At 55.0% G+C, this 14,145-nt stretch overlaps 5 protein-coding genes across 5 annotated transcripts; 1 reads left to right on the top strand and 4 right to left on the bottom strand.

The window, feature by feature from the left end:
- Nucleotides 1-17: 17 nt before the first annotated feature.
- On the top strand, nt 18-1,878 carry P170DRAFT_433780 (membrane insertase OXA1). Its single transcript, XM_024848572.1, has 2 exons — nt 18-942; nt 996-1,878. Exons 1-2 carry the CDS (start codon nt 193-195, stop codon nt 1,638-1,640), a joined length of 1,395 nt encoding a protein of 464 aa, XP_024707183.1. The 5' UTR covers nt 18-192; the 3' UTR covers nt 1,641-1,878.
- Nucleotides 1,879-3,889: 2,011 nt separating this feature from the next.
- Nucleotides 3,890-5,501, bottom strand: P170DRAFT_350385 (acyltransferase family protein; the record flags this gene model as incomplete). Its single annotated transcript, XM_024843799.1, has 3 exons — nt 3,890-4,590; nt 4,656-5,283; nt 5,385-5,501. The coding sequence occupies 3 exons, from the start codon at nt 5,499-5,501 to the stop codon at nt 3,890-3,892; spliced, it is 1,446 nt and encodes a 481-aa protein (XP_024707182.1).
- A 1,816-nt stretch (nt 5,502-7,317) lies between these two features.
- On the bottom strand, nt 7,318-8,862 carry P170DRAFT_377166 (transcription initiation factor TFIID subunit 11 family protein). The gene is made up of 2 exons (XM_024845392.1): nt 8,063-8,862; nt 7,318-7,885 (listed from the first exon to the last, which is right to left on the bottom strand). The coding sequence occupies exons 1-2, from the start codon at nt 8,584-8,586 to the stop codon at nt 7,375-7,377; spliced, it is 1,035 nt and encodes a 344-aa protein (XP_024707181.1). The 5' UTR covers nt 8,587-8,862; the 3' UTR covers nt 7,318-7,374.
- Nucleotides 8,863-9,305: 443 nt separating this feature from the next.
- Nucleotides 9,306-10,829, bottom strand: P170DRAFT_351229 (adenosylmethionine decarboxylase SPE2; the record flags this gene model as incomplete). Its single annotated transcript, XM_024843849.1, has 2 exons — nt 9,306-10,642; nt 10,709-10,829. 2 exons carry the CDS (start codon nt 10,827-10,829, stop codon nt 9,306-9,308), a joined length of 1,458 nt encoding a protein of 485 aa, XP_024707180.1.
- Nucleotides 10,830-12,168: 1,339 nt separating this feature from the next.
- Nucleotides 12,169-14,084, bottom strand: P170DRAFT_453458 (TATA-binding protein-associated factor TAF6; the record flags this gene model as incomplete). Its single annotated transcript, XM_024851361.1, has 3 exons — nt 12,169-13,143; nt 13,206-13,624; nt 13,715-14,084. 3 exons carry the CDS (start codon nt 14,082-14,084, stop codon nt 12,595-12,597), a joined length of 1,338 nt encoding a protein of 445 aa, XP_024707179.1. The 3' UTR covers nt 12,169-12,594.
- Nucleotides 14,085-14,145: the final 61 nt, after the last annotated feature.

Genomic DNA, 14,145 nt, shown 5'->3' with positions numbered 1-14,145 from the left:
GTCTCCGTCTCCTTCATCTCCATCCCATCTGCCACGGATCTTGACAATGCTGGGAGGATCTGGTCTTCAAGGGCGCGGCATTATGCCCGCTATTGCCCGGCAGCGATTGGCTGCTTTCCCGCGCTCCAGTCGTTCGGTTCGTCTCCCGGAAGCCCTTCCATGGCGGGTGGCAGAGCAAACTGACTCCGATAGATGTCCTCGTTCCGTGCCCAGACTTCCGGCCTTCCTGCTCGTTATGGGGGACTGAACCAGTCTCTGGCCGGCAATCGATCCTGGCGACCGGCATCTGCCATCCCTACGATCTCCAGCGCGCGGTTCAACTCATCCTCGTCCACCTCCGCCAACAGCGCCGTCGATGCGACTCCTTCAGCAAATGCCTCCGATCTTTCGGATCTTTCAGTCGAGGGCATCAATGCGATCCCCGAAAAAATCGGATATCTGAAAGATATTGGCCTCGACTACGGCTGGGGCCCGACGTCCCTGATGGAGTTCGTCATCGAGCACGTCCACGTCTGGTCCGGTCTCCCGTGGTGGGCCAGTATTGTCGGCACCGGTCTACTGATCAGGCTGGCGCTGCTTCACCCCATGCTTGGAGCCGCGGATACCTCGACGCGGTTGAACAACATTAAGCCCCTTCTGGACCCGCTCCGAACCCGGATGACACAGAGCATGAGAGACGGGAACACGGCACAGGCGCAGCAGCTGCGAATGGAAATCAGCCAGACTCAGGAGCAGCATGGCGTCAAGGCCTGGAAGTCGTTCGTTCCGTTGCTCCAGGTGCCGCTTGGTTTTGGCATGTACCGTGTCGTTCATGGGATGTGCGCCTTGCCGGTACCCGAATTGGCCCAGGAATCCTTTGGCTGGATCCGGGATCTGACCGTGGCCGATCCGTTTTACATCCTCCCGGCCTGCTCGGCCTTTTTCTTGTTCCTGGCCCTGAAGGTAGGCCCGATTTGATCCTAGACTGTGCGTCAAATGCTAACATGCCATCGCAGAGAGGAGGTGAAACCGGTACCAACCAATTCTCCAACTCGGCCGCCGGCAAGGCCGTTCTCTTCGGTCTGCCTGCTATCTCCCTCGGCTTCCTGTCTTTCTTCCCCAGTGCGCTCCAGCTCTACTTTGCCACGACGGGTCTGTTTGGTTTGGGTCAAGCCTACCTCCTCAGCTCGTCGGCCTTCCGACGGGCCGCCGGAATCGCCCAGGCCCAGCCGGCCATGACGCCCGAACAAGCGGCATCGCAGCAGCGCAAGACAATTCGGATGCTCGCTGATCAACTGGAGGCTAGCGCCAAGGCCGCCAACCAAGCGCCCCCGGCTGTGGAGGCCAGCGCCATCGACCGTTTGATCGGGTCGCCCAAGAGCTACTGGAAAAACTTCCGCAAGGATATCGACGAGAAGCTCAACAGCATCAGCGGCAGTGCGCCGCCGACGAACGCCGACGGGTCGCCTGCGGAACCTCCGCGACTCAGCGAGAAGGACCGTCAACTGGCGGCCGACTACGAAAAACGGCGCCAGGAGGAAGAGACGTGGAAGCGGGACGAGCGCAACCATTCTCGCCGGGCCGCCCATCTGAAGGCCCTCGAGGTCGAAAGGGAGAAGGCCCGCGCGGCTTTCAAGAACGCATCCCCCAAGCAGCGGTGAGCTTGACCACTTTATACCAGCCCGGTTTGGAGTTGTATTTCATTGTACAATATTGCGGTCCCTCCTGTTTGGCCTTTTGCTATTGAGCTATTTGTTTCCTTTCCACCTTCATGCCTGTTTAACTACGATTGATCCCGTTTCCATAGCCCGGACATTATTTAGAATGATATATTTCCGAATAGACCATCTTTTCTCCATCAGCACCCCCCTCCTGGAAGGTCAAGGCCCCCGATGGGAAGATAAAGCCTGCCGTGAAAGCGACCATGGCCAGACACTGACAAGGCATGCGAGGTGGACCTGCAAACACATCACATTATAGGAGAGGCGTTTGCGTCTCCCCGTCACCTTCTGGGTGGACGTGAAATTCCTGCACCCCCTCGTTTTCAATCGCTGACTCGTCGCTGAGTCGTGCACTTGACGAGATGGGAGTTCTCTTTCTTTCCACCTTCCTTGATTGTCATCTCTCTCCACTTCCATCACGTCTGTCATCCCATCCTTTCCCCATCCGCAGTTTCTTGACCGACTCCATCGAAGCTATCAAAGATACATCCACGATCATCTCGAGACAGACAGTACATGACTTGAATCGAAAGATCCTCCCAGGTTCCATCAGAGAAGAGACAGCCAGTTCGTAAGGTAAGTGAGAACCATCATCACCATCCCCATGGAAGTCCATCGGACCCCCCAGCAACCAACCACAACATACCTCCATCAACTATCTACTACTGGCTAACCCTACCCTCGCCCCGCAGTTCTCATACTTGCGGATGCTGCTGCAGGCCATTCTCATCATCGTGAGCGTGGAGCTCATCCGTAAAGGTCTGGGTCGTTTCGACTTCCACCGTCGCAGCGCCCGAAATCGCGCGGCCACCCGTCTCGACCATATCGAGATCCGGGTCGACCCTTCCTGGCGCCGCCATGGACACTGACGAGTTCCTGTTCAATCTGGTGCTGTACAGCGTGGTATGTCTGTTCTTTCTCTTCTGGTCTTTCGCTCTGTCTGCCTATCCATGTCGATCTCATATAGCCCCGAAGCATCCACATCCACATCTACCAATGCCATATCCATTCCATCCCACAAGAGCCAACTTTACCAATAACCTACCCACTAGGTCGCCTACGTTTTTATCCTCTTCGGCATCATGTTCTATAACTACATCATGACTCTCCACCACCAACCCTTCCGCGAGGAGTAGTTGGGGCCTTCGTTCGTGTGTGAGGCCTCTGAACCCTGCACGCAATGCTCGACGACGATGCTGCATGCCGCTTTGTTCCTTCTCATCCTGTTTGTCATCTTGTCCGCGGTCTTTAGTCATGGCATCGGGTGCGCGTGTTGTTTTTCTCTCTGGTTCTGACTCTTCCCAACTCCACGTTCTCTCTGTTGAAAAGGTGGCGAATCCGTATGGTAAAGACAGGGTGAATGGTTTGTCCAGGGAGATAGATGGGAGAGGATTTCGGGTTGCATTTGCATTTGTGTTCTTCTTTCGTGAAGGGGGGCTGGTGGTCAGACTGAGCCAGACGATGGGTGGTGGTGGTACTTAGGGTTGTCACTGATGAATGCGACTTGTACTCGGTCTTCAGGAACTCGAGTACTATGTAACTTCGACTGAAATGAGACGACAGCATAGCCATTGACTTGATTCTTCGGAAACGCAATGTAGTAGGTTTCATATCTGGTTGCCGTGTTATTGCGAAAGGGCGGATGTAGGTTGTTCTATATATATTCGGTTGCAGTTGGGACAAAGGCGAGTGATTATCTCGAATCCACGCAATGAGTGCCTTCCCAAAAGCAGTCCACAGGGTCCAAAATCTTCAAGTGTTTTATCCAATTGTAGTCAAGACGAGGATAGCATACATAAATACACCCCAAACTCCCAGACTGACATGGAACAGAATATAGAAAGACAGACATGAAAGTAAATTATTCTTTGCTAATAGATACATGAAGAGGTAATAAAATGGAAAAAGAGAAAAGAGAAAAAAAGAAAAAGAAAAAAACCAAGTCAGATCTTATAAGACATCGGTATAAATGTATATGATAGATGTAAATGCGGATGCGGATGCGATTGTCGATATGCATAGAGTTGTGGATATGTGTGGTTTTCCTTCAAATCGATATACTTGAACATACCAGAACAATGGACCGGCCATTCATTCGTCATCGTCCCCTGGGGAGGGAACCCCTTCGTGATCACCTTCATCCGGTCGGATTTCTTGGTGGCGTTTTTGTGATTTCTATTTTTTGGTTTCTAAGAAGTTGGCATGGGGATCGAGGTCAACGGAAGGGCCGGCGGCGGCTTCTCGTCCTCTTCGAACATCTTCTTCTCCAGTTTCTGCGTCAACTTGGCGCAGAACGGATCGACGTAGGTGGTCCACATCGATGCACAGAAGTAGACCAGCGCGATCCAGGCGGGAATGCTGATGGCCACAACCCAAGGGGGACGGAGAGGGATCCAGGGGGGCTGGATGATCTCGCCGTCTTGGTCGTAGATAGGCTTCCCGTTGTCATCCACGATCTCCTCCCACGGTTGACCGGAGATGCCGTAAAGCATCCAGCAAAGGACGGTACGGAGGAGGGTTCCGTGGACCAGATAGACGGCAAAACTCTGCTTACCGAACCAGAGCAGGAGTCGGTTGGCGAGGTGTTCCTTGGTCGAGGGAGAGAGATAGATGGACATGATGATCAAGTCGATACCGATGGCGGTGTAGCGCTTGCCGACGTTGACGTCGGGCGGGAAGATGTACTGGGCGGCTTTGTACATGTACTTCGACCAGGTGGCCCATTCGGGGTGGGAGCCCGGGTAGGAACAGACTAGGAGACCGGAGATACCACAGATGGTGGCGACGATGCGGCGAGGCCATTTGTGACGCTCGAGGAATTCCTTGAACGAGGTTTCGTAGGAGAGGTCACTGAGGAACATGCCGTAGATGGCTTGGATCTGGAACGTTTCTGCAAGGATCGGGTTAGGACAAAGACCGCCTGTCGAACCGCGCGGGAGAGAGGGTAGCACTTACCGGTGTCCTTGGTGGCATCCTGGTGGAAGTAGAGAATCATAGCGAGGTAGATTCCGATGCGATAGCGGAACTTGACATACATCAGGGCGCACAGCATGATGTACACCAGCATAGAGGCCTGCAACAGAGGGAGCAGGGCCCACTGATGGTCGTCATAGGCCTGGAATCCGGTGGTCCAGGTACTGAGGAAATTCTCGAACAGTCGCACCACCTCCTTCCAGAACGAGTCCTCCAGGTCCACCGCTGCGTAGCGGCACCACCAGCAGTCCGACCGGTTGGCGGCGGTGAAGGCTCCAAACTGCGCCATGATCCACGAGATAACCAAGGCGATGGTGGCGGGGAATATGAGACGGGGGGGACGGCGGAAGGCACTCTTCGCGACGGAGGTGAAGGCACCGAGCTGGTCACCATTACGGGCCTGCTTGATGGGCTTCAGAGCACAGACGTATCCGGTCAAGAAAGCGAAGATGGTGACACCGAGACGGCCTTGCCAGGGGATTCGGAGAATGGGCCACTGGAGAATCCGCGGGGTTGCGTCGGGGTCGTCCCGAGGGGCGAATAGACTGAAATCCCATCCTCGAGCCAGATGGGTCATGACGACCAGGAAGGAAGCAATGCCTCGTAGACCCTGACACGTTCATCGTTAGTTCGGCGTTTCTCGTTGGCGTTGTTGGCCTCCATCCCCGCCTTTTCTTGCGAGGGACGTTGTCTTTCCCCGGGAAAACTCACATCGATCCACTTGACACTCTTTCTGGGGTCACCCTTGACCGAGGAGTCTCCGCCGGACTTCCATGGCAGATTATCTACAATCTGTTGGTACAGATGGGAGGGTTGTAAGGATTGCATTGTGAAGAGACCAATCCTCGGAACCCGAGGAGGGAAACAAGGGGGGGAAACAAAAAGAAGGGGAGGGTCGGCAGTCCAAACGCGATGGCAAAATTAAGGGAGTGACAGAGCGAGTACCGAGAGAGCCATCCAGGCTCTAACACAACACAGAAAAATAAAAGGGCGACCCAAACAACAAAGACAGGGGGTAGGACGGTAAAAGAAGAACCGTGGAAGGACAGATAGCAAGAAGGGGAAGAGAGCGGAAGGGGAGGGAGGGAAAGAGAAAAAAAAAAAGGCCAGAGGGTCAGAACGGAGCAATCAGAATGCCTAAGTAATAAAAGACACAAAAATAGATCGGGGTAAGGCAGAGCCCAGGAATAATACGGATCAACGACAGCAGCATGCGCCAAGCATCTAAGCTCCAAAAGCAATTAACGAACCCGGGTTCCCCATACGTCGGGCGAAGATAACGGACGAAGCAGAAGACGAGAAAGGATTCATGCCAAGCGATTGCCGCTATGGGGTCGCCTAAGCCCTAGTCCCAGTTGGTTTCACTAAGGGACTGACCATTGAGACTAGGGCTGGAAGGGGGTGGGCAAGGGACCCGGGAGGGCAGGGTAGAAAAGAAGTGGTCCCTGATGCAGCGATGTGAAACTTCAGCGCTCGAGGGACGGCGGGACGCGTAGTCTGACGAGGGAAGAGAAACAACCAAAATAAAACCAGGGAAATAAAAAAAAAATAAAAAAAAATAAAACGATTAAAAATGAAAGAGGGCACGGCAAGGAGCATCAAGTAGAGTACTTCCCATTCCAGCGAGACGATTGCGCCATGGGGACCAAATCAGGATGGCGAAATACGAAGGGGGCAGGCCGGGCCGGAGAACCAGGCGAGTGGCGGCCAAAACCCGTGGATACTCAGGATCATCAGCCTTATTAGCCCTATTGGCATGTTCCGACCAGGCCAGGGCTAGCCTGGCAGGACGCAGGAATGGCATCAAGCGATTGCACAATAACACCAACCGGCGCCAAGAGGTCTTGGCAGACGACGGTGGGTTTTTTGGCCCGTTGGGTCGGTGAGACAGATGGAGTTCAGGGGATGGGGGCAGGGCATGATTGGTGCATTAACTGGGGAGGAACCTCCCAGAGTCCCTGGGAGGGTGGGAACCGGGAAAACGATGAAGAGGATGGCTGATGGAGATGGAAGAATGAAGAAGGATGGGATGGCGATGGAGGCGAGGGACGAAGAGGAAGAGGAAGAAGATGAAGGAAGAGAAGAGGAAGGAGAGGAAGAACGAAAAGGGAAAGAGAAACAAGATCTGTCAGGTGTCCAGCGTAATGTCAAGTACAGCCAAGTACGGTCAAGTACCGTTGATAAGAGATCCGCCGGCGGAGGTACCTGGAGAGGCTGGTACCGGCGTGTAACGGTACCGATCAGACCCTGGCGAACTCGAATACGACGGAGGCTTACGGAGTACAGCAGAGGGTATACGCAGTAGTGTATAGTATAGTATAGTATAGTATAGTATACATTATGCTCCGTACACTCGACGGCGTGCGATTGATAGCAGATGAATTAATCTATCTGACACCGTCTCGTTCTCGTATCCACCGTCTCCTCCCCGACTGGTCCCTCTGTCACGGTATCAGACTCGCCTCTTCTTCGCTTCTTCGTCGTCCTCCCTCCTAAGGCTCTTGGTCTCTCGGCATCGGACGGAACCCCCTGATACGGTCGAGATGGACTGGAGTCATCCGAATGAGGACCGGACTTCTTTTTTATCGCCTAGCGTGAAAACTTTTCACCAAAAAAAAAAAAAAAAAAAATAAATGACCCTCTTGGCAAAGACCCTTGTTAATTATTTTTTTGTTACGGATCCTCTGTCGAAATGTTTCCTTTATCGGAAAATTCGTCGGCCTCCGACACTACCGGCGCTCCACGTCACTGACCCTCGAACCCCCAGGTTACCCATACTCAGCCCCGAGAACCCAACCCCTCCCCCTTCGCCGTCCCGTTTGTACCGTCGTAAGGCTTCGCGCAGGTGCGTGGGAAGCAGTTGACCCCGATGCGGATTCGCAGGAAGCTTGAACTCACGACGTGTGACGGGTGGTCCCTGCGCCGGCGCGCCGTCGGATTCCTCGGGTTTGGACGCCTCCTCAGCCTCATAAGCCGCCAGCGCTGCCTGGTCGTGTGCGTCCGCCCACTCCGCCTGCACCGTCCGCGCCTTTTCGATCATTTCGCCCGCAAAGACCTTGGTGAATCCGTTGATCGTCGTCACCACGCTCGCCGGCACCGACTGCGATAGGGCGTGGTTGACGATCCGTCGTAGCGTCTCCTTACGCAGCTTGGCCCGTTTGAACAGATCATATCGTTCCGACTGTAGAGGATTAAACGCATCCACCAGTAACCTGCAATGACAAAAAAGAACGCATCCCCTTCATGTGAGCCACTTGCCGAAGAGGGAAAAAATTTTTTTAAAAAAAAGGAAGATCACACCAAGTGATCAACATGTTCTCAGCCCTCCAAGGCAGAGGACGGAAAGGAAAAAAAAAAAAAAAAAAAAAAAAAAAAAGGAGAATACGTACGCAAGATTCTTCTTCTCCGCTTCCGTATCGGTAGCCCCTTCTTCTCGGCCTAGCAGTTCTCCCTCATCGTCAAAGTCCTCGTCGTCATCGGCCTCCTCCCCACCCGCACCTCCAGCGCCGGCTCCTCCTCCTGTCCCCCCTGCACCTCCTCCTCGCACGGATTGCCCGTCCGCATCCACCGACCCGAACCTCGTCTCGGCACCTCCTCGCGCACTCAGGGCATCCTCTCGTTGTTCACGCTCCTTCTCCGCCTTGCTCTTGCGCCCGCGTTTCTTGGCCTTGCCGGAGAACACCCCGTCGGCGCTGGCGCCGCCCAGGCTCCCCGTGAAACTGCCCGTGACGCTGCCCGTGTCGCTGGCGGCGCTGAAGCCGCGGGGGTCCGCGTCGATGGTCGTCGGGAAAGAGGTCTGGCGGAGAGGGTGCATGCGTGCGCGCTTGGAGCTGCCGCCGAGTGGCTGCGAGGCCGAGGAGGAGATAGAGGGTCGCTTTAGCGGGTTGCTCGGTGGGGGCGGTGGCGAGGACATGATGGCGGGTGCGTGTGTAAGTATGGGGGTATCGTTTCGGCGTCGAGGGGATGAGGAGAGGGTGATGTGATTCTTGGTCGCGGAGCTGGTGTAGGTGGAAATCGTAGTCGGCGGTCAACTCACCGAGCAGTCCGCTGTGGTCGCAATGACCCAAAAGATCTTCATCCGACAGGGCCAAGGATTCCAAACAAAACTAATGGATGGCGCAGTGGTCCAGAGACCGGGAGATGAGAGGGAGGGTTGATGGAGAAGTGAAGGAATCTGAATGTTGATTGAATGACGGACGATTGTCTCCGATGCGGCAAATCCCGTGGCCGCTCTTGGCATGTGAGGTGGCCCAGTTCCTGCTCGACCGCTCCCAACTACAACTCGAATACAACTCACGCTACGTACTTTCGGCACAGTTCGGTCAATTCAAACCCGCTCGAGTGGCTTTCGTTCGCTTGGTGGCTAGAAGATCAAAACTATGTAACAGGAATGCAAAGGAGTGAAAGTACAGAGGTGCAGTGTCCGGCCCCAGTTCAAAACTCGGAGGGTATTTGAAAAAAGAACGACAAAGCGTGGACAACAAGACCAGCAACGGCGCGACAATGCAAGACTACCACAGAAAAGACCGAAGAAACGAAAAAAAAAAAAAAAAAAAAAAAAAAACAGGATTCTCAAAGGAACTGGCCAGTCGCGTGACTAGAATGGATGATGGCACTGGTTGTCCGCATAACTCAAACGCACTCCTCTCCGAGACGAGGAGCCCCCCCTTTCCAGTCAAGTCGTTCGTAGTAGCGGAACACAAGCTCGTAGCCATCTAGATCGTGGACAATGCGATCCACCCGACGATATCCCTTCACATGCTCCATGCGGCTGGTCCGCCGACCCAGGTGACCGGCATCGTCGCCATCCGCCGGCGTGGCCTCGAACACGGTGACGCTGAAGCGGCCGGGCTTGAAGATGTTCACCACCTGCTGCACGATGCCGGCCGTGGTCTGGCCATTCTGGGAGTGCGGCACGTTGGTCTCGAACGACGCGTAGGAGCACTGCGGCTCGGGGGTCACGTGCACGGTGAAGTAGTGCGTGCCCATGCTCTGGTCGGGAGACGGAATCACCCCGTTGGCGGAGAACCCGCAGGGAGTGAACAGGTAGGCATCGATCCGCGAGTCGGGGAACTTGTCCTTGGAGTAGACGTCCGACAATCCCGAGGATTCGGAAACCACGGTGCCCAGCGCGTGACCCTCCGTCGTCAGTTCCGGAGGCAGGACCCGGCCTTCGTCCGAGCCCAGGTCATCCATGTCTGAGTTGTTGCTGAACACGTCGACATGCTCGTCCTGGTCCTTCTCGAAGTTGCGGTAGCGCTTCTCCGCAACGGCCGTGGCGTGTTCGAGATAGAACTGCTTCGCGTTCTCCTCCTCCAAGTCGGTCATCAACACCTCCAGGGTCTCGTCATTGCTATAGTCCACGGGCGCGGCCTCTGGGATCTGCAGGATCTTGGTCTCGGTCATACCGTCATCCGAAGCGGCTTTCGGACTCGCCGGCGGGGTGAGCAGCGTGTGGGGCTCGGTCAAGTACAGGTACCAATGCTCGCCGTTCATCTTGCCAATCATGTAGGCACTGCCGTTCAAGAAAAGTCGGTCCATGGTGCGCACTTCATCTCTCCAGCTGCGGTGGGGACCACGCTGACGGTCCGGGAAGAGGAAGTTCTTCCTGCTGTAGAACACACGGTAGGGAGCCGCTGCCACGTCGATTCCTCGCGCCGAAGGCGCGGTCGCTTTAGGGAAGCCGCCGAACAGAGCAGCGATTTCAAGGATGCGCGGCAGGCCAGACAACAGGGTGGTGGTGCCGCACGTCTTGAGGATCAGCTTGTGAGGCCAGACGAACATGCTGGATTCCGAAAGCAGGTAGGCGTCCACATCCTCCGAAGAGACAATGGACAGCACCTGGCAGTTGACCAAGTCCAGCATATCTTTCCAGATCTCCTCCGGCACTGCCTTCAGACCGGCAGGCTTGGCCGGTCCCAAGGACTCGGCGGACGGCGCAAACCAGACCTCTAGAAGCTTTTCGGGACCTGCGTCAAACCGTTAACATCAATTCAGAGATTACACACGAGCACCCACGACGAGAAATGACGTACCTTCGAAGGCATTGGTGGAATCGAGATCCTGAGCCGCCGCATGGTTGATAGTCAGAGACGGAGTGCCGGCAAAAGAGGACGGCGAAGCCGTGTAGTTCTTGGGAATGCCAATGTACACCATCTTTTTATTTTAACGCAGTGATGCTAGCAATGCGCGACGAGGGCAGAATCGACGAGTGAATGCGACCCAAAGAGAGTTGTCGCGGCTCGAGAATTTGTGGACCGTAGACAAGGAAGCCTAGGAAGCACTATCTGCTACCCAGACGAACAAAGGGGGGAAATGTCCGCCTGAGAGAGAAGGCCCTTGATCGATCGAGTGAAAATGAGGCACACAGCCCAAACGAGAGAAGTTCAACGAAGAAGCCGTAGGGCTGCTAGGGAGGGCGAAAAGAGAGGGAGAGGAGGAAAATGCCTCTGGAAAAAGGAATTGTGACTATCGGCGTTGAACCCTCGTGCTGGAAGATACCGATACCGGTAAAAGTATCGGGTCTAGCAGACGAGGAGATCTGCTTTTTTGGAAAAATAAAAGAGGAGGGGAAATGAGGAGAGGCGGAAAGAAAAAGACGACCAACGTGGGGCGTGTTATCGAGGCCTGGACCATCACACGGAGCGAAGTTAGCCAGCGCAAGACCAATTGGCATTGGGGAGCGGATTGCATTACCACCTACTTTGCGGGTTTAGACAGAAATCGCAGTAGATCCTTCGGGTTCATGGAAGGCAGGACCTAGATCGGGCTCAGAGCAGCACGATGTAGCAGGAAGCTACGAGGTTTGACATCTGCAAGAGACCGACAAACGCAACGCGACAGCCACGAATTGAGCTGACCTCGCTCCAAGGGGACGAGGACAACGAGGGAAGAGAGAAGGGGAGGGGGAAAAGGACGACGTGGGGTGGGAAGTTCGTCGAGATGGGCACTTGGATATTTATTAAATCCAAGGAATATTTATGGCTGGTCAATGTGTGGGCCCGGAAAAAAAAGTCGCGGGGCGCCAACGGACCGGCAGTTTTGAGTTGGGCAGGCAGACCTGATCTGTCAGATGCGATCGTCCTGGAAAACCCGACCAGAAGAGAAAGGGGAAGACAATTGATTGGTGAGAGAGAAGGGGGGGACTAACCGATGATCTGACCAGGGAGGTTGAGAAGAGAAAAGCGATCTCTTCGAGGTGAGAAGATGGAAGATGGAGATGGCCAAGTGGGGGGGGGGAAGAGGAAGAAGAGAGAGAGAGAGGAAAAGAGTGCAGGAGGTCGTGCGACAAACGCAGGCAAATTCCCTCCGCCGCTGTATTTCTTTTTTTTTTTTTTTTTTCTTTTTTCTTTCTTTCTTTCGCTCTTTCTGCCGGCTCCTTGCCGAATGGAGAGAGCGGTCAGTCAAAGGCGGGATGACATAAGCCGGTGACGTCGAGCGATCGACAGGCAACGCTTCCGTCGTCTCCAGAAGTTTACGGCGACTGCGTACAAACCCTCGGCATTCTGGCATGGCGAAGGCAGCCATAGAGCTGGTCCTGCCGTCCTCGATGTCCTGTGGGATCATTTTACCTACGTCGTGTAACGCTCCTGCTTCCTGCTTCTGTGTCACTTGCGAAAAGGCTAAATTACAGCCAATGTGGATTTCCAACGCTGGCATTCGATAGTATGTGTGGTATGGACTTGACCCCCGATGCCCTTGACGGTGAAATGGGAAAAAAATAAAAAATAAAGAAATAAAGAAAAAGAAAAAGACGAACATGAAAGGAAATACGCCGATCCAACGCCTCGAACGCACTGGACCCCAAGAGAAAATCCACGTCCATGATGATGCTTGTCCCACCGCCAGTTCTCTAAATATTCGAACGGGAAAAAGAGAAAGCAAAAATGAAAAGAAAGAGAGGGATAGAGAAAAATCAGGTTCATGAGTCAAGGACGGCATGCGCCAGCTGCACCTGGCCGCGTTCGCTAATCTTGCTGGCAATAAACTCACCCACCGCGCCGTTTAGTCGCTGCCGTACCTCGTCGGTGACTATTCCGCTATCACCGTTGGCTAGAGCCATGCGTCCCTCCCGGAGATTGGCCAGCACGCCGAGAAGGCCCTCCAAGACCCGTTCGGCTTCCGGCCGCCGCGCACTGTCGTCCGCCATGCCGTCCTTCAGGAGGTTGCCATACGTCGGCACGTTGGGCAAAATCAAGACGCGCACCGCCTCTGCGCCGCCAACCTCAAGGATACCAATGATGGCGCCGTAGTGGGCGCCAAATGGCTTCGACGGGTCGAGGAACGTCTTCAAGCACGACCGAGCGAGTCGCGGTTTCAGCGTCATCGACGAAGGGGAGTATTTCTTGGCGATTTTGCCAAGGAGAGACGCAGAGAGGTCCCGTAGGGCAAACTGTTCGGACAAGTCGGCATTCCCGCCGAGTTGTCGGCCAATCAGGCAGGTCAGGATGGGAGGGACAAGCGATGCAACCTGGGCCGGTCAGTTTCACAAACATCCTTCGACAAACATCATCCGATGGGTGTGCGACTCACGTAAGGGTCCACGTAGAGCGATTTGTTCTGCACCAACGCCTCGGCCATACGCATCACCTGCGTCAGAATGAAGATATCCTTCATGCCGTGGGTGACCTTCTCGGAGATGAACTGCACGAAATACGGCACCAACTGGTGCAATCCTGGGTCTTCGCGCAGACTGGAATAGCCCGACGTACGGTACTCCTCACTGGACTCGTCCAGAAATGCGTTGCAGACCTTCCCGAAGTATAGCTGCAGCTCCTTCGACAGCACGTGCTTCACCAGCGGCTTGACGGCCACATTACCGCTGCCGCTCATGGCGGCCAGCGTGGAGTTGGCGTTGGGACCCTTGGACATCAATTCCAGGTTTCGCGAATCGGCGGCGGTGGGATTCTGAGGAATGGATGGTTGCACACCTTCGACGGCCAACCAATGTGCTGTTCAGAAAGGACCTCTATTAGCCAAGCACCCTTGGAAATCTACGCACCTCATCAGGATCAAATGTCGGGACGGGGGTGAAAATGTACCGGTGAACGAAATTTCGCGGGGCACCTTTGGTAGCGGCGCATTGATTAGCTTCTCGAAATCCACCTCTTCGTCCTCCACGTAGAACAACGGCTGTCCGGGGCCCAAAGAAGCCTCGCCGAACCGCAGCGGCCTGGTAGATTCGTATCCATACAGCGGCTCGACATCCAATACGCGCAGGGCCTGGGCCACATCCTGCGTGGTGAGTAGGGTGCGACGGCTGTGGCGCATGAACTTGAGCGCCTCCTCCAGCACCTGAGCGATGCGGTATTCCACGTCGCGGGAGAGGTTCTCGGTTACGTCGTCGTTGATGTTGGCGATCCCCGCGGACTCCGCGACGTCGCGGATATTATCCGGGTTCCAAACGGACATCGTGGCCTGGCCTCTTCAGAGGGCGAGATGGAACGCCGAGAGAGCCGGAATCGGAGAGGCG

The sequence above is a fragment of the Aspergillus steynii genome (genome assembly GCF_002849105.1).
Source record: "Aspergillus steynii IBT 23096 chromosome Unknown P170scaffold_2, whole genome shotgun sequence".
In the NCBI taxonomy this organism is placed as follows: Eukaryota; Fungi; Ascomycota; class Eurotiomycetes; order Eurotiales; family Aspergillaceae; genus Aspergillus; species Aspergillus steynii.
The sequence above is the reverse complement of the archived record's forward strand: the minus strand, read 5'-3'. Positions and strand labels throughout refer to the sequence as shown.